This window comes from Pithys albifrons, chromosome 25 (assembly GCF_047495875.1).
Source record: "Pithys albifrons albifrons isolate INPA30051 chromosome 25, PitAlb_v1, whole genome shotgun sequence".
NCBI classification, from domain to species: domain Eukaryota; kingdom Metazoa; phylum Chordata; class Aves; order Passeriformes; family Thamnophilidae; genus Pithys; species Pithys albifrons.
Genome location: NC_092482.1, coordinates 668,853 through 686,509, shown reverse-complemented (window position 1 = coordinate 686,509; position 17,657 = coordinate 668,853). Strand labels below are relative to the sequence as shown.

General features: G+C 55.6%; 2 protein-coding genes and 1 long non-coding RNA gene across 5 annotated transcripts; 2 read left to right on the top strand and 1 right to left on the bottom strand.

The window, feature by feature from the left end:
* Positions 1 to 567: 567 nt before the first annotated feature.
* On the top strand, positions 568 to 9,309 carry ODAD4 (outer dynein arm docking complex subunit 4). The gene is made up of 12 exons (XM_071577203.1): positions 568 to 839; positions 1,146 to 1,277; positions 1,536 to 1,689; positions 3,867 to 3,928; positions 4,611 to 4,767; positions 5,357 to 5,581; positions 5,889 to 6,096; positions 7,590 to 7,676; positions 7,834 to 8,030; positions 8,162 to 8,262; positions 8,471 to 8,549; positions 8,969 to 9,309. Exons 1-12 carry the CDS (start codon positions 729 to 731, stop codon positions 9,265 to 9,267), a joined length of 1,812 nt encoding a protein of 603 aa, XP_071433304.1. The 5' UTR covers positions 568 to 728; the 3' UTR covers positions 9,268 to 9,309.
* Positions 7,312 to 9,770, bottom strand: LOC139682708 (uncharacterized). The gene is made up of 3 exons (XR_011699667.1): positions 9,687 to 9,770; positions 9,312 to 9,499; positions 7,312 to 8,208 (listed from the first exon to the last, which is right to left on the bottom strand). It is a non-coding gene; the product is annotated as an uncharacterized lncRNA (long non-coding RNA).
* Positions 9,568 to 15,610, top strand: CNP (2',3'-cyclic nucleotide 3' phosphodiesterase). Of its 3 annotated transcripts, none has more exons than XM_071577204.1 (4): positions 9,568 to 9,690; positions 11,499 to 12,168; positions 12,707 to 12,849; positions 13,379 to 15,610. In XM_071577204.1, exons 1-4 carry the CDS (start codon positions 9,688 to 9,690, stop codon positions 13,829 to 13,831), a joined length of 1,269 nt encoding a protein of 422 aa, XP_071433305.1. In that variant the 5' UTR covers positions 9,568 to 9,687; the 3' UTR covers positions 13,832 to 15,610. The 3 variants fall into 3 exon arrangements, with proteins under 3 accessions (XP_071433305.1, XP_071433307.1, XP_071433306.1); XM_071577206.1 differs by lacking the exon at positions 9,568 to 9,690 and adding an exon at positions 10,942 to 11,021; XM_071577205.1 differs by lacking the exon at positions 9,568 to 9,690 and adding an exon at positions 11,249 to 11,329.
* The last annotated feature ends 2,047 nt before the right edge of the window (positions 15,611 to 17,657 follow it).

Below are 17,657 nucleotides of genomic sequence, written 5' to 3'. Positions count from 1 at the left end.
AGCGCCACCGGCGCGGGCTGTGCCCGGGGCAGCCCCCACGGACACGCGAGAACGGGTCGCGGCCGGCGGTGCCCGTGGGCGGAATGTCCCTGCACAAGTCACCCAGCGCGTACCCTGCCCGAAATGCCGGCCCGGCTCCGGGGCCGGGGCGTGTCCCGGGGCCTCCCGCGGGCCCCCGCCGTGTCTGCCCCGGGGGGACGGGACGTGTCACCGGGCGGGACAGACGCGCCGTCACCCCCGGCCTGAGTCACCGGGCAGGATCTCACGGTGCCTCAGCACGAACCGGCGCCGGGTCCGACCCTGCGCCAAAACGCGGCCGGGACCGAAGAGACGGCAGGAACCGGCAGCACCTCCCGTTAGGCGTTTATTGGGGCCAGGCCCAGCCAGAGCAGCGGAGAAATCGGTAGCGGGGCCACCCGCGAGCACCGAATAACCGGAGGCGGTGGCTGCCCTCGTGCTGCCCCTGCGGAAGGCACCGGCCGTGGCCCGGCCCGGCAGCGGAACCGCGCAGGGCTCCGGGAAGGCGGGGGTAGGAACAGAACCGGGTCAGAGCCCCCGCAGGAGCGCCCACAGCGGCGGCCGCGCCCGCCCAGGGCCGGGTCGGCACCGGGACCGCTCCCCGGCACCGGAACCGCGCGTGGGCACCGGAGGCTTCGCGCCTGACGTCACTTCCGGGGCGTGGTCGCCAACCGGACGCGGAGCCGTTGCCCGGTAACGGCGGCGCGGCCATGGCGGACCCGGAGCCGGGGCCCATCGTCAGCTTCGGCAGCCTCATCACCGAGGGCACGACGCTGAGCCGGCGCGGGCAGTACCGCAAGGCCCTGGGCTGCTTCAACAACGTGAGGGCGCGGCCCGGGGGCACCGGCCGGCCGGGAGCGGGAGGGGCTGTCGGGCGGGGCGGCCGCCGTTCGGTCCGAGAGAAACGTGGCCCCCGCGGCGAGGGGAGGTGGCACGGAGGGACCCGGGGGGTGACCCTGGCAGGGCGGCGCCTGCAGCGCAGGGACCTGTGAACTGCAAGAGAAGGCTCCTTTTAATAAACATCCTGTGGTTTTCTCCTCATCCGTCGTCAAGACCCATGTGGGGCCTGGGCAGGTGCCCGCACTTGAGTATCTGTGGTGGTGACGCGTCCCTGTGTGTGGTTCCAGGCGCTGAAGCTGAGGGAAGGACACAAGCAGTGCCTCATCACCCGCTCCAAGTGCTTCCTGAAGCTCGGGGACACAGCCAGCTCCCTGCAGGATGCTGAGGCCTCGCTCCAGAGGGACAAAACCTTCTATGAGGTAACAGAGGAAGTGGTGAGAGTGGGGCAGGCCAGGGCTGGCCTGGATCTGTGGGGGTCTGAGGCAGAGCTGGAGGGCAGAGCTCACTCCAGACACTCCTGGCACTCGGAGGGGCTTGGGCAGCTCCAGGACTGGGGGTTGTTCTGCTCGGGCTGGGACACCCCTGGGCTTTCACTTCTGCCTGTCATGAGTTACTTCACATGTATGAAACTTTTTCCCCCTCTTTTTAGTAATTTCTTTTCCGAAATGTCATTTTAGGGACTTTACCAGAAAGCAGAGACACTCTACGCCATGGGGGACTTCGAGTTCGCGCTGGTGTTTTACCATCGAGGCCGAAGGCTCCGCCCCGACCAGCACAAGTTCCAGCTGGGCATCAACAAGGCAGAGGAGGCAATTATGAACTGCATTGGGAGTAAGGAGTGCCACTTTCTGGCCCCCACGAGCCTGGCTGATGCTGTTCAGGGCACAGCCAATGGCACATCAGCTCTGCCAGTGACCCAAGGGCCCCCCACCACGGTCCTGCTGCTTTTGGGTCCATGTGGTCAGTGCCAGATGAATCCAGAAGCACCACAAAGAGCCCAGCCCTGCTCTTTTTCACTTCTTTCCCCCCCCGAGCACCCATTCATACACAGTGTCTGATCCCTTCAGTTCTGTAGGTAAATCCCAACACTAACATTTCCAAAGTCACCATGGAACCACTAACATTTCCAAAGTTCCAGGGAATACTGACCAGAGCAGCTCATCTCACCAGTGACCTGATTGTGGCCTCCCAGTGTGTGAGGGGAGCTGAGAAGAAAGGTGGACAGAGACTATTTACAAGGGCCTGGAGTTCCAGGACAAGGGGGAGTGGCTTCACACTGACACAGGGCAGGGTTAATTGGGATGTTGGAAGAAATTTTTTCCTGTGAGGCCCTGGCCCAGGTTGTCCAAAGAAGCTGTGGCTGCCCCATCCCTGAAAGTGTCCAAGACCAGGCTGGATGGGGCCTGAAGCAACCTGGGCTATTGGAAGGTGTCCCTTCTCATGCCAATTGGAATGAGATGAGTTTTAAGGTCTATTCCAACCTAAACTGTGATGGGATTCTGTGATTCTATGATCTACCTCCAGCACTAATTGCAGAATCCATTTTGAGATCTTTATCCCAATATTCAGAGTTTGGAATGAGATGTGCCATGCTACCTGAGAGTGGCCTCCCAAAATCCTGACTCTCCTCCAGTTTTCATTGCACAAGACAGTGAAACTGTTGACTCTTGCAATGAGCTCTGCTTTCATCATTTCTGGCTCAGATCACCAGGCAGGTCCTGCACAGAAGGAAAGGCCAAGGACCCCGTGGGGTTCAAAACAAGTGAAGTTGTCCCTTTTCCCTCAGTGTTTCCCTCGGCCGCACTGGTGGGTACGGACAGCGCGTGCCCCTCAGGGGGGCGCCCCCACCCCTGACACGTGCAGGGAGCGCCTGTGCCCGTGTGCGCCGGGGCTGCCAAACCCGCCCGGCGGGTCGGGCTGGAACCGCTCGGTGCTCCCGCAGCCTATCCCTGCCCGGCGCCCGGCACGCCCCGCGCACACCCTGCGCAGATCCCAGATAGGCCAGGCCTCACTCCCCCAAAATTGCCCAATGCAGCCCTCCCACAGAGGCAGGGACTAACTCACGTGCCAGTGGTGCCAGAGCCTGCAGTGCTTTCATATGGGATCGTTATTTAAAAAACGGAGAGTTGACAGATCTGGCTTGTTTTCCTCCATTCTTGCTGCTTCCTGAGCTTAGCACAATGATCAGGTATTGCCACAGCTCCCAGCTGGAATCTTTCCAGGCTCAGTATCCCAAGGCAATACCTCTGACTTCCCTCAAACTCATGGACTGCAGGCATGGGATCAGATTGAAAAAACAGAAAATTCTTTTTTAATAATCTGTCAATAGCTCCAAGGCTCTGGGAAGCAAGGAAACACGTCAGCACAGAGCTGGATATTTGAACAGTTGGGAAATGCACACACATTAACAAGGCACATCCTCAAAGTGCTTTCCTGACTGTGCTTCACCCAGCAGGATTGGGAGCAGCTGCCCCCATGATCCACTGCTGGTCTGGGCCCCTTGGCTGTGCCAAAGGGAATCCTCCTGTGGTGGCCTGGGAAGCTCTGGCCTTCCCTTGGACCCAGCCCTCCCCTCCCCGGGTGTAGATGAAAACACAATGGGAGTTTTGCCCTAATGTCAGTGCATAAACCTTTAAAATAAGTCTCTGGATTGCAGGAGCTCCCTGTGCTCGGAACATTCTGGCCATTTTATACTCCAGCTGTGATTCCCCAGAACCTCCACCCTTCTCCTGCCTCAGTTTCTATGCAGGATGCAGCCTGTCTTTAGGAACACTGCAATGAGGGGCCCAGGTGCTGTGTGAAATAGGAATTAAAATCCCAAGAGGAGCTGGTGGATGAGATGCATTCCCCGTGCCCAGAACACACCGACATCTCCTGTTCCATGGGAAAGAATAAGAAAAGCTTCAGTTCAAACTGAACATTTTGGGCTTGGCACCTTTCTGGGCATTTTACTGCCAAGGCCCTGCGTGGCTGTTGGGGGCACTAACAGGGGTTTCCTGTGTCTGCAGATCCAGCCTCAGTGAAGCTGGAGAACAGGGAGGAGCTGGGCTTCGTCAGCAGGCAGGCAGAGGTACAGCACTGAGCTCTGGCTGGAGAAGCTTCTGCAGTGGTTGTAATGCTCAAACTGCCTGAAATGGGCACGGGAAGGGAGACAGTCCCTGGGGACATGAGTGTGACAGGTCTGCTGAAGGGTCCCCTGACACTGACCCATCATGAGTGTTTATCCACCTGCCTTAATGCAGCTCTGGCTCAAACCACCCAGATTTAAAGGAGAAGGCAGAACGTCATGGAAGGGCCTCTGTAGAAGAGCAAAGCCCAGTGTGGAATTCCTCCCCAGCCCATTCCTGGGGTGCTGCTGGTCACCCATCCGAGGCTAATGTGTAACAGCCCAGAGGTCAGCAGGGTGCAGTGAGCTCCAATATTGACTTTGAGTCTGATGTTTAAGGGTCACAGATTTGATAATGGACATTTTCTCAATTGCTTCATTTCGGGGTGCTCCACTGCAGTAGCTCTTGTTCCTCCAAGAGGCCAGAATTAGTTCTTGCTCTTCCTGTAACACCCTCTTGGTCCTGAGGGAGCACAGTTGGCTGCAGAATTTTGGTTGCTCATGACCAAAGCAGCTGGTGAGACACTGACTTTTTGCTTTTAATTAGAAAATAGGTTGACATAACATGGAGTGTAAGAGAATTCTGCTCATTCCAGTGTTCCCCACTGATCTCTTCCAATTCCCTTTGCTTTTTTTCTCACTGCAGAGCAGAAAAACCAACCAGAAACTGCACAACAAACAGACTAAGGATCAAAAAGGGATGAAGAAGCAGGAGCCTGTGAAGAATCCAAAAACAGAGCGAGAGCTTTTGGGACGGCTTTATGATGACAAGACCTTCCTGGAGAAGATGCTCAAGGATGAAGGTGTTTCTCCATTGTGTTTACCTAAATGTTCCTTCTAAGCAGGTTCTATTTTTCTTTTTCTCTTATGTTTTTTTATTCTTTTTAAAATTTTTCTTCTTTTCTATCCCTGTGACTCCTCCTTACTTGTACCAGAGCTCATGGAGCACGTGCTGCTCACACTGGTATGGACATGGGCAGGTGTCTGCAGAGTGCAGGTGTTTTGGAACCAGGTCCAACGTTTACAACTATGGGCTGACATTCCTTCCCCATTAAATGTCAGCCTTTGCAACAAATGATAAACCAGCTCAAAACAACCTGTGCTTATGAAGTGGGAAGGAGAAACAGCATCATTACAAGTGACTGAACTTCTGTCACAATGACAAATGCACTGACACTGGCACTCAGTGCCCAGCACTGCTCACGGGGCAGCGAATCCTCTGAGGATTTGTTGTAAATGCTGGTAACTCCCCCATCAGCTCTGAGGAGCTGGAACACTTAAGGTTCCAGGGCTGTCTCTGTCAGACCAGAAGGACATTGCCAAGCAATTCCCCGCTCTGTGCAGCGCAGGTCCCTTGATACTCACCTGGCTTCTGCCTTATCTTATTTCCAGACTTTATGCAGACCAGCACAAGGGAGGGGGGCAAAGTGGCAGACCTGGTTTTGGATGGCATCTCGTACCTGAGCCAGCGCCGGGACTTCTGGCAGCAGCACAAGCCGATCTACGCGCGGGTGTACGAGCGCAGGGCCCGGCAGCAGCGCGGGGTCCGGGGCAGGAGACAGACACCGGCCGGAGTGGCCAGATCCATCATGAAGAACATGGAGGACATTGAGATGAGTAGGTTCCTGAGTGCCTCCCGCTGCTGTGGGGAGCTCTAACCATTCTCAAGCTTTGTCTGAGGGTTACCCACTGCACCAGGTCTCCCTTCCCCAGTGTCACAGAATCCCAGGATGGTTTGGGTTGGAAAGGGCCTTAAATCTCATCCAGCTCCATCCCCTGCCCTAGGCAGGGACACCTTCCACTGGACCAAATTGCTCCAAGCCCCATCCAACCTGGCCTGGAACACTTCCCAGGATGGGGAATCCACAAGTTCTCAGTATCTCTGTGTCACACCCCTGTGTCAAACTCTGCTCCCTGTCCCCAGTGCTGGCCAGAGGCTCCGCTGAGGAAAGCTGCAGGAAAGCTGAGCGTCTGCTGAAAAAGATACAAGGATGGGCAGAGGATGAAGTTCCCAACAAGAAGAAACTGATTGGGAAGCTCCACAGCTGCATTGGGAACGCGCAGATGGAGATGGGACAGATGGAGGCAGCTCTGCGCAGCTACAAGAGGGATCTGGATTGTGCCAGGCAGAAGTAAGTGCTGGGAAGTTCAGTGGGTGGGGAAAGGGGAAAGTACCTCTGTGGAGGTGTTTTAGCATTAGGTAATGTTATCGTTCTCACCTGGAGGTTTGACAGGGCCACACTTGCAGCTCTGCCCAAGTATCAGGGTCTCTGAGGACTTTTTATTTTCACTGTTTCAAGAACAAGGAGCCTGAAGCAGATTTTTAAGGACCCAGAGCACAGGGCACATTGAAATCTCTGCTGAAACAAAGTGAAAGAACACAAGTTGCAGTCTCACTGCTTGAGTCTTGAGCAGGCACCTCCTCCTCAGGAAGCTCAGGCTTGAAATTGCACCAGTTTTCTGCTACATTTTGTCTTAAAACTCTTTTCATTCAGACCATGAGAGCAGTTTGAAGTAAAGGTTTCTCCCAGGTGCACTTTCCTGCCTACACCGGACACATCCCTTGGCTCAGTGCAGCAAAATGTAGGCTCAGTCATCGTTTGCAAAGCACAGGAGAACACATGGAATAGTGGCTTGAATTTAAGTGATTTGGGAGTTATTTTTGCCAATACTGTACTGGGCTTTCAAAATGTCACTGACTGGTTGTTTCTCATTTTCACTTATCCTTTCGGAAATAGGTATTGTTTTAGGAAATGGCTGCCTCTCTCCTGGTGATCCCACTCCCCAGGTAGGCTAGATAAAGGCAGGAATGAGCAGGGGAGAGGCAGGAGGAGATACCTGGGTTTAGGATCTCACTAAAGGCGGTGAAGTTCCTTTAGGGACCCAAAGGCTGCGGTGACGGGCGGGCCGCGCCCTCTGGCGGCTGCAGCTGGAAGCGCCGTTAATGACTAATGAGGCGTTAATGACTAATGACGCGTTAATGACCCTGCGGCGGGCGGCTGGAGCTGGGTGGTCCATAGGGTCCCTTCCCACCCAAACCAGCTGTTATTCCGTGATTCCCGTCCCATTTATCTGATCCACTCATGGGTTTTTCCATGTCTAAGATAAGGGCTAAAGCCACTTCTGAAGATGGGAACGAGGATAATTAAGGGAAAAAAATTAAAGTCCATAGACCCCGTTGTTATAGGAGCTGCCTGTGGCATGGAGCAAAGCTCGGACCAAGCACAGGGAGCAGGGCTGGTGGCAGGAGCCTTCAGACACACTGCAGATACATTTTTGGGTCTTCCCTTTAAGAAGACAGAAATCATCCCTGAGTGCCAGGGACCCAGAAGGAAACTGAGACAAAGGAAAGTGGAAAGACTTTTATAGGAAATGCTAGATTTGCACAAAAAAAAAAGAAGACAAAGCTAAACCATTTCCCCTTTGTCTCATGGGGTCAGTTTCCAGCTGCAAATAAAATCAAAAACTGACCTTGATGAATTTCAGTCTGACCTGGGCCCTTTACCCCCCAAACACTTCCCCAAGGCCATGGGGAGCACCAAAGGGACTGTGAGGCTGAAGAAGGCCATGCTGAGTGAGGAGCAGGACGATGTCAGTGCCACAGTCCCTCTGTCTCCTGTCACAGTGCCCTGCCCGACGCCGTGTCCCGCGCCCTGGACAACATCGGCCGCGTGTACGTCCGGACCGGCAGGTTCCAGCAGGCCATTGGCATGTACGTACAGCCCAGCAGGGAGGGCAAGGGGGCTGGCAGTGACCAGCCAGGGCCTTGCAGGGGTGTGTTCCCACTGAACCTTTCACATCACATCAGTGGCTGAGTCATAACTGCACCCAGTGAGAGTTGGTAACTGCCTGTCGTATTCTGCTTGAAGCTGGAAGGAGAGGATTCCAATGGCAAAATCCAGCCTGGAGAAGGCCTGGCTGTTCCATGAAATTGGCCGGTGTTACCTCGAGCTGGGTGAAGCTGAAACAGCCCAAGATTGTGGGCAGAAGTCTCTGCAGTCAGCAGATGAAGAAGGAGATGTGGAGTGGCAGCTCCATGCTACTGTGCTGGTGGCACAGGCACAAGGTAAAGGTGTGGGCACAAGTTTTGCTGTCAGGGTGGAGAAGCCAGTCTGAAAACATCTCTGGGATTTAACAGCCAAAGCAACTGCTCAGATCATCCTGGGTTAAACTGGCTGATATCCTTGTCTGTTCCAGTGAAATTAAGGAATTACCGCTCTGCAATCTTGAACTTTGAAAGGGCCCTGCAAAAGGCAAGACTCGTGCCTGACCAAGAGGCTCAAAACACCATCATTACGGTACGGGGCTGCTGCAGGGAGGAGGAGCTCAGCACCCCTGGGCAGCTGTTACCCAGCTGGGACACTCCAGGCAGTAAGGCCAGAGAAATGAAGGGGGTTATGGTAGCAAAGGACCAGGTAGCAACAGCAGAGAGCAAAAGAAAACAGGAAAAACTTGGGCATGTGACTGCATTTCTGGGGCTTTGATTAAGAGCCACATCTTTTTCAGGCCTTGGATGAGGTGAGCAAAAGCTTCATCAAGCAACTGAGCAAAGGCAGCAAAGAAGTGACAGTCGTTTCACAGAAAGGTACTTGTCATTCACACCTCTACACTCAGAGATGGAAAAACTCCCCACATTCCTGTTCTGGAGCACAGCAGCTGCTCCTTCGAATTCCCACAGCACCCAATTCCTTCCAAGTGTTGAGTTAAATTTCGGTGGAAGTCCAGCATTCCATTCCTCCAGCTGTGCCCAGCTCGGAGCAGGAGATGGCAGCACTCCCTGAGCGTCCCCTGCACCCCGGGCGGTGTCACCAACACCTGGGCCCCGTGGGGATCCTGTGCCCGCAGCCTCCGGGGCTGCTCCCCCTGGCTGTGCTTCCCAGCACCTCCTGTCCCAGCAAACGGGGCTCCGGGGAGCCAGAGATTCCTGGCAGGGCTGAGGGAGCCCGAGGGCCTTTCTTGTGCCTGAGTGCTGGACTTGGCTTAAGTTTGCTTATCCCTCACCAGGTCTTGACTCCAGCCATGAAAACACAGAAAACAAGTTTGAGAAGGACAGAGAAATGGCAGAAGGGGAACAACAGATGGCAAATCAAGATGAAAAGCCAAAAGAAGCTGGGAATGATACAGAAGCACAAGGAAACATTAAAGATGGAGAGAAGGACAGAGAGAGGGCAGAAGGGGAACAACACATGGGAAATCAAGATGAAAAGCCAAAAGAAGAAGCCGGGAACGATACAGAAGCACAGGAAAATGCTAAAGATGGGGAAACGGACAAGGAAATAAAGGAGAGCAACGGGGGAAAGTAGAGCAGAGGCGGGAAGATTAAATAAATGTTGAACAAGAACTATACCCAGCACTGGAGTGGTGTGTCCTGAGCAAGGAAGGAGCTGGGCTGAGTCGTTGCCTCCTCTCTTTCCACAGCCCCTGTCCCGGGCTCGGTCCCGGCGCGGCCCAGGGCTGGTCCGGCAGCATCCCCGGAACCGGCAGCAGCCCCGGCACTGGCAGCAGCCCCTGCACCGGGTGCTCCGTGGGGCGGCCCTACGGGGCGGGCAAGGCGGGGGTTGAGCCCCAGGCCCCCCGCACCGCCCCGGGGGAGGGCTCGGCCCGGCCCAGCAGGGCGGGCGGCCCCCGGGCTATGAAAGGGGCCGCGGCCGCGCCCGCCCCAGAGCCGCTGTCCCGCCGCGCCGCTCCGCACCGGCGGCCGCCCCGGAGCCGCTGCCCTCACCATGGTAAGCGGGGACGGGGGATCGGGATCGGGGCCGGAGCCGCCGCTCCGCCCGGGCGATGGTTCCGATTCCCGCGGGGAGGAAGCGCCGGAGGCGGCGCCGACACGTGGGCGCTGCGTGCGGAGGACGCGGGGACGGGCGGGCCCGAGAGCGGCACCGGAGCCCCCGCGGCGCCGTTCGGGGGTCCCGGCACGACCCGGGGGCCGCCGAGGAAGGGGCAGCGCGGGGCCCGGAGCGCCGCTGCCTCCACGCGAGCCCCCGACCCGCGGGGGCCGGAGACAAGCGGCAGCTTTGTGCGGTGGCTCAATGGGGGATTGTGCGGCGGGACCCGCACCCCGCACCCTGCGGGGCCTTTGTCCGCCCAGCCCGGGCCGTGAAGGCGCCCCTTGTCCCCGAGCCGGCGGCGAACAATGGCCCGGGGGGGCCGCGATTGTTCCTTTGTTCGCGGGACTGAAAAGCGCCTCAGTGCCCTCGGCAGCTGCCGCGGCAGAACAGCAGCCCCGGCCCCGCCCGCGGGACACGGCGCGGGCACCGCGCGGCACCGGCCGGGCTCGGACACCTGCGGGGGCAGCGCTGCGACGGCAGCACTGCAGGTGACGCACCTGCCCCTCTCTGCGGGCACCGGCAGCCCCGAGCCCTCGGGAGGGCGCACGGCACCGTCCCCGCTGTCCGCGTTCCGCTCCGCACCCGCCCCGAAGCGCTCCGGTCCTGCTCCCCGGGCACGGGGAACCAAAGCTCCCCCCCGCGTTCTGGAACAAAGAGGTGGGGAAATTCATCACCTGCAAAGTGATTTTTTTGCTTGAAGAACAGCATCTCTCCGCATAGAGGAAAAACATTTTTCTGCCCCGGGCAGAGCAGTTACGTTTTATGAAAATGCTCCCGCTTTTTACATCAAAGGCAAAACTCACTCCTTGGGCATCACTCCCTGGCCTTTGGCTGCAGCGGGTCCCTGGCTGGGCTGGCCTGGAGGCAGCCGGGCAGTTCATGTATTGCCCCAAAAAACAGTGGCTGCCCCATGGATGCTGTAGCGAACTACACGGGTGGAGAAATCCCTCCTTTCCTTCCAGCCCCGTGTTTTCCCAGACCCTTCTGGGAATTAATCTGGGATTCCAGTTATGGGAGCTGCTGGCAGGAAGGAAGGGAGAGCCCGCGCCAGCTCCCAGCAGTGTTTGCCACTCACCGCTGCCAAACACAAGCGTTTCGTTTCCTTCGGCACTCGAGGTTTCACTTTCGAGTTCTGCCCGGCAGCTGCGGGGAGGGGTTTGGCTTTCCTGGAAGCAATTTCTGTAGCTCTTCCCAAGAGGAGCCCCAATTCCCTCCTCCGAGGTGCTCAGGTGCGTCATCCTCGCCAGCTGCTCAGGAACAGCCTCTTCCCAGGGGATGGAGCGTGTGATTCAGGGAAAGGGACGAGAGTGTGGCTGCTCTGACAACCTGCTGGGACTTTCGGTTCCCGCTGGGCTTCCCCGGGTCTCGCTGCACTCTCAGCGTCCGGGAGGAGCCACACGATGCTTAAGTGTTCAGACTAAATGTGTCACGGGGAGCTCTGCCTGGGCTGCTGCCACGTGGTGGGTAAAACTTCCCCTTCCTGGTGTGGCAGCTGCAAAGGCAGAGAGGGGAGCAGGGCTGCACCTCCAGCCCTCAGGTGGGTCCAGCTGGGGTGGCTGTGGCAGGGAGTGTCAGCCCAGCAGGGCACCCGAGGGAGGGGAGGGGAGGGGGATGCTCCCTGCACCCCATCCCTCCCAGTGAAGGGCCCAGTGGGGCCACGTGGTCTCTGGGGTTCCTGCCCTGCAAAGTGTTTTCTCCTATTTCAGAACAGAGGCTTCTCCAAGAAGAGTCACACTTTTCTGCCTAAAATATTTAGAAAAATGTCTACTCAATCAGCGAAAGAAAGACCCGAGAGTTTGCAGTTCCCATTCCTGGACGATGAAGACACCATCTCCACACTCAAAGAATCCAAAACCCTTTTCATCCTCCGGGGCCTGCCTGGCAGCGGGAAGTCCACCCTGGCCCAGGCCATCCACAATCGGTACAAAGACGCCTGCAAAGTCATCTCTGTTGACCACTATAAAATTACACCACTAATAAGAAGCTCCATTCCTGAAGAGTACTCCAAGGTGGATGAGGATCTAGTTGACTATTGCAAACGGGAGATCAGCGTCGTCGTTTTGGATGACACTCACCACGAGCGGGAGCGGCTGGAGCAGCTCTTTGACATTGCCGACAAGTACCGGTACAAAGTCATCTTCGCCGAGCCCAAAACCCCCTGGCGCTTGGATTGTCCCCAGCTGAAGGACAAGAATCAGTGGAAACTGTCCGTGGAAGAGCTGAAGAAGATGAAGCCAAGCTTGGAGAAGGAATTCCTCCCCATGTATTTTGGGTGGTTTCTGAGCAAAAGAAGTTCGGAGATCCTGAGGAAGGCTGGCCAGGCCTTCTTGGATGAGCTTGGGAGTCTCAAAGCCTTCAAAAAGGAGAGTAAATACTGTATGTATTGATACTGTCTTACCATGTTCTTAACCCTTGATGTTAACAAGTCTGATCAGCTTCTAAAGCCAATTTCTGGTTAAATGTGTCAACAAGAAAAGCTTTATAAAGCTACTAACCTGGTCCCCGTCGCTGCCAAAGTTGCTTTTTCAGTAGAAATTAATTAAAGGGGTTTTCCCAGGAAGTCTGTTCAGCTCTGGCCCCACAGGGTGCTGGGCTCGGGTGGCAGCAACAGGACATGGGGCCCTGGGTTGTCCCCTGTTCTGATGGGTTGGGTGGTACAAAAGCAGAGAGTCAGAGAGAAATGGGAAGGGCTTGACAATCCCATCCCTTTGGGACTCTCACATCATGGGGGTTGATTCCATCCAAGGTGAGCCTGGGGCGAGGGAGGGGCTCAGGCACCCATCAAGTGCTCCCCAGCAGCAGAAAGATGAGGTGAAGGACAGGATGGGAAAGGGAGCTGGGATGGGACTTGGGCTCCTGGGGTGACACTGGGGGATTGCTTTGTGACAGTGACGTTTTCTACCTGTGTTTGCAGTTGCTTCTGCTATTGATGATCCCAAAATGAAAATAGATCTCACCAGCTACTTTGTGAAGAGGCCACCTGGTGTCCTGCACTGCACCACGAAATACACCGAGTTTGGAAAAGCAGCTGGAGCTGAGGAATATGCACAGCAGGAAGTGAGTGCTGGGTCCCAACTCCTCCCCACATCCCCAGAGTCCATCCCTCTCCAGCAGGTGGTCCAGGAGCCTTGGGGTAGGCTGGGGATGGGCTTTGCTCTGAGCCAGAGGCCAAATACAGGGAAAGGAACTATGTCCACATGGCCTGTGCAGGAGAAAACTCAGAACTGGGGAGAAGGTGACTGTTTCCTATTTCCAAACAAAATAGTTACACCTCCCCACCCCATCACCCCTCCCTCCAGCATCATCTCCAACAGCATGAGCTGAATGATGATGAATTGAGGTATTTACACTCCCAGATTATTTCAGGGCAGATAAGCCCAAGTTAAATATTGGGATTTGTGAAGGATAAAGATGTAACCAGCTCCAAATCCCCGGAGCTGGGATGTCATGCCCTGATCTTCTCCTTGCACTTGGTATTTCAACTGTGAACAGCCACATCCCCTGAGCCTGGGGATGGTGACCCCAGTGCAGCACCATCCCCACCCACAGACACCGACTGCTCCATGTGTGTCTTCCTCCCCTCCAGGCTGTGAAGGCTTCCTATGGCAAAGGCTTCACCCTCTCCATCTCAGCTCTGTTCATCACCACAAAGACTGTCGGGGCTCGCATCGAGCTGAGCGAGCAGCAGCTGCTGCTCTGGCCTGGGGACGCCGACAAGATCCTGCCCGCGGACAACCTGCCGCGGGGCAGCCGCGCCCACATCACCCTCGGCTGTGCCAACGGCGTCGAGGCCGTGCAGACAGGGCTCGACCTGCTGGAGTTTGTGAAGCTGGAAAAGGCAGGGAACAAAGGGGAGCAAGTGGGGGAAATTGGAGGAGGGAAACTGCTGTATTTTGATAATGGGATGTGGATGCTTGTCCTCTCCAAAAAGATCGATGTGAGGGCAATATTCTCTGGATACTATGGGAAGGGAAAACTTGTGCCAACACAGAGCACCAACAAACGGGGCTCTGCCTTCAGCTCCTGCACCATCATCTAGGAGCACAGTCAGGGCAGCTCCTCAGTTTGTTTTTAAAGGCAAGTAACTCCTGTAACCTTAAAAGTGTAAAGAGAAATAATTGTACCTTTACTAAAGTCAACCCTTCAGCCCACCCCAGTGTGAAGCCTCTGGGGAGAGTTATCAGCCTCAGGACAAGGAAGAAAACAAGCAACTCCTGACTGAAACTGTCATGCATTTCAATGGGAGAGTTTTGGAGGGAACCAGCTGGGGTGTCCTGCTTGTTTTCTTCCTTGGAGGAAGATCAGCTCTGGGCTTTTATTGCTTCCCTCTGAACCACAATCGTTCCACCTTTACCTGTTGGCACTGACCGAAGCCCACCAGTCACTGGTCTGAAGCCAAAGGAACTGCAGGATGTCCCTCCCCTCCCACACCAGGGACTGACATTGGCTACTCTGGCAGCCAATTTCGGGGTCAGAACCAGCAAGACCCAGGCATGGCTCACTCCAGTCAGGGGTGGCCCTTACCAAGGGTTTGGCCCCTAAGGATGGACCTTGCTGAGGGGAGCAGGTCCTGGCAGCCTTGATCCCAGGCCCATCCTGCAGCTGCCCAGCCAGGCTCCAGCTCAGCTCCTCCTGGAGAAGGGCACGGTGCCAGGTGATGTCTTAAAGACACCAACCACAGACCTAAGGCGAAACAAGGGAAACACCAGGACAGGCAGCCAGTTCCTGCAGAGTGGCTGCAGCCACTTTCCTCTGCCTGGGCTGGACTCAGCACAGTCCCATGTCCTTGTCCTGTAGGGAACAATCCTGCCTTAGCAGGAAGTGGAAGAGATGAACTAACATCTTTTCCATTTTATTTGATAGAAACTAAAATCATGTCTGAAGTACAGAACTGCACTTCATGCAAGATTTTACTCCCTTTCTCTAATGCACCTGAATGTTAAGAGTTAGGCTGGAGTAACCCTGTAGAGTAGGTATCAGGGGCACTGTAACCACATAACTCAAGTCTGGCGAAACCTAAACCCTGTCTGGAAGTTACTGACCCAGCACTTCTGTCATTAAATCTCTGTTATTGAAACGTGTTTGTGCTCCACCAGGCTCCAGTCCAGTGGGGCAGTGGCTCTTGGGCACTATTGAACATGAAGCTCCACTGCTGGTCCCAGGGCAGGTACCAGCTCAACCTCTGGCTCTGGCTCAGGGCCTGGGGAGCTGCAGAGTGACATTAACCCTCACTAACACTGTAAATACTGACCGTGTTTGAGGCGTGGGCTGGGCTGGGGCTGTCCCTGGGCACAGCTCACCCTCAGCCCAGCGCTGCCGGCGCAGGAAGTGTTTCTCCTCCATATGCTGAGGCCAAAAGCAGGGAGAGCTTTGGAGCTTGTCTGGAACAAAACACTCTGCTAGGAAAGCAAAATAGTTCCTGCTGTTCCAAAACAAAGGATGATAATAAATTCTCATTGTAACATATGAAAGTGAGCTTGTAAACCCACCCTGAGCACCTGTGACCCTCCCTGCCCTCCATGGAGAAACCCTTCCAGCGTCTGCACTGGCAGCAGCCGAGTGTCCAGTGCCCAGCCAGGGCCTCTCCTGACAGAACCTCAAGGGTTTGTTCCACCAAAGCTGGAGCAGCTCTGGCAGCACCTGCCCAGGGGATGGCTGAGCCCACACCCTCAGCACCCAGATCACTCCAGCACTGGAATGCACGGCTGCAACGTCTTCTTCATCTGCCTGTTCAAGAACAACAGCGACACTGTCGTCATTTGAGTTTTTATTAGTTTGTACATCATATACAGTTTATAATAAAGTAAAACTGATTGCATACGGGTCTGCTCAGGCTGATTCCCCATACAAACACATCAGGAGTTCTGCTAAGGAAGTAAACAACAAATATTCACATTTTTACCATTCACATCCTAGAAAGTCCAAGAGGGACAGTCAGTACCAACGCAGAGCCTGGCTGGGAGAGGATGAGGAGTTTGGCAAAGCGATGGGACAGCAATTGCTCCATGCAATTCCCCTTTCCTCCCAGGGAAAGGTTGAGCTATGTACACTGAGGTAAACATTCCGAATTCCAATTCAGATAAATACGGCAGAGCAGGGACAAGCTCCTCTCCCAGTGGCTTCACATCAGTGCCTGGATTTGTCCTGGCTATTCCATAACGTGACCACAACTCACGTGCACTGAGGGCCTTGGGGCACTCCACATGTGGCCCCTCCAACTCCACCTCACACCACACTCTGCCCACATAAGCTGTTCAGGGACAGTGGGGATGGGGCAGGGCAGGCTGGGATGGCAGCAGGGATGGGATGGGATGGGATGGCAGACAGGCTGCGATGGCAGCAGGGATGGGGTTCCCCATGGATCCGGCTCTCCTGGGCCAGCCCCGGTGCTCCAGCTCAGGCACAGTGTCCCAGCTATGGAGCAGAGCTGTCCCTCCAGGCTCAGGGCAGGGCAAGGGAAGATGCCCAGTGCTGCTCTGAGAAGGGATAACCCCATCCTTGAGCACGGGAGCAGGGAGAACTGGGCCTGGCCAGGAAGGCCACAGAGGTCACACAGGGCCTGGGGCACAGGGATACCCAGTAACAGCCCAAGCTGCTGCCACACGTCCCTGTCATAGCCCTGCCACAGCCACCTGGGGACTGGCACGAGGTGGGTGCAGCACAGGGGCATCCTGTTCCCTAGGGAAGGGGAGAGGAGGGGACAAGGCACGAATTTAAATGGGATGAAAACCAGTCACTGGAGATAAGGGAATATATCGAGTTATTACTGAAACTGAGGAAGCAATTTGGAAATGGAAAGCAGTGCATGGCCTGGCCCTGTTGGGTGGCTGCAGAGCTGGGGCCAGCGTGGCTGGACAGGAACCAGCAGCAGAGCTGGGAGCAGACTCTGTGCCAGAAACACCACGACAGCACAGCAGCTTGCACTTCATATCCTGGCAGATACAGAGTGGAGGGACCCACTATTCCATGGATAATGGATTATACTGTTGCCCCTGGACATTTTTTTTCTTTCTCCCGTTTTCCAGCTTCCATTCCTCTACTTAAAACAGCCATCAGCACCAGGGATGCCACTCACTGCACACTCTCAGGATCACAAACCAACCTGTACCTTCTTGTACAGCCAAAGCAACAAAGAGCCAGGCAGAGAGGGTGGCCAGAACCCCCTGAATGGTCTTCACAGCTTTCCAGCCCAAACTACTCCGTGATTCCACAAGCATGATCAGGCAAAGCCATACCCAAGCAATGGCACTCAGGTTTCCCATGGCTACACACAAGCCCAACCCTGGATAATGGCCTGGAACCTCCATCTGCAGAGGCAACACCTCAAGCAACGCTCACCTGAGCACATCTTTTGGAAAGCAGCAAAGTCCAGTGACTTCAGGCCGTGCTGGGACACAGTGGAGGTTACACTGCCAACCAAAGTGCTGCTGCTGCTGCCCTGAGGCACAGGGTGCCACCAAACCCTGCTCAGCCCTATTTGTGCAGAGGGGAACAGGGACAGGGCTCAGGGCACCCTGAACCAGTGGAAGGTTCACACCAGGGGGTTGACCTTTAAAGGTCCCTTCCAGCCCAAACTGTTCTGTGGTTCTATGTGTTTGCCTTCACTTTGACTCATGTAATAACACTCTGTAGAAAGTCTTGGCACTCACCATATGAATATTTAACTACATTAAATCATGCATTCATGTACAGGTTACAAATAGCTGCTGTATACATTTTCTCTCCCAGAAGCAAACCCACCCCACTCCTGTGCTGCAGGGAAGGGGCTCACTCACAGCCTGGAGAGAAGGAAGGGAGGAAGGAAGCTGATTGCACTTCCCGGGGGCAGAGGGAAATGAGAACAAACCCACTGACAGACACAGGAC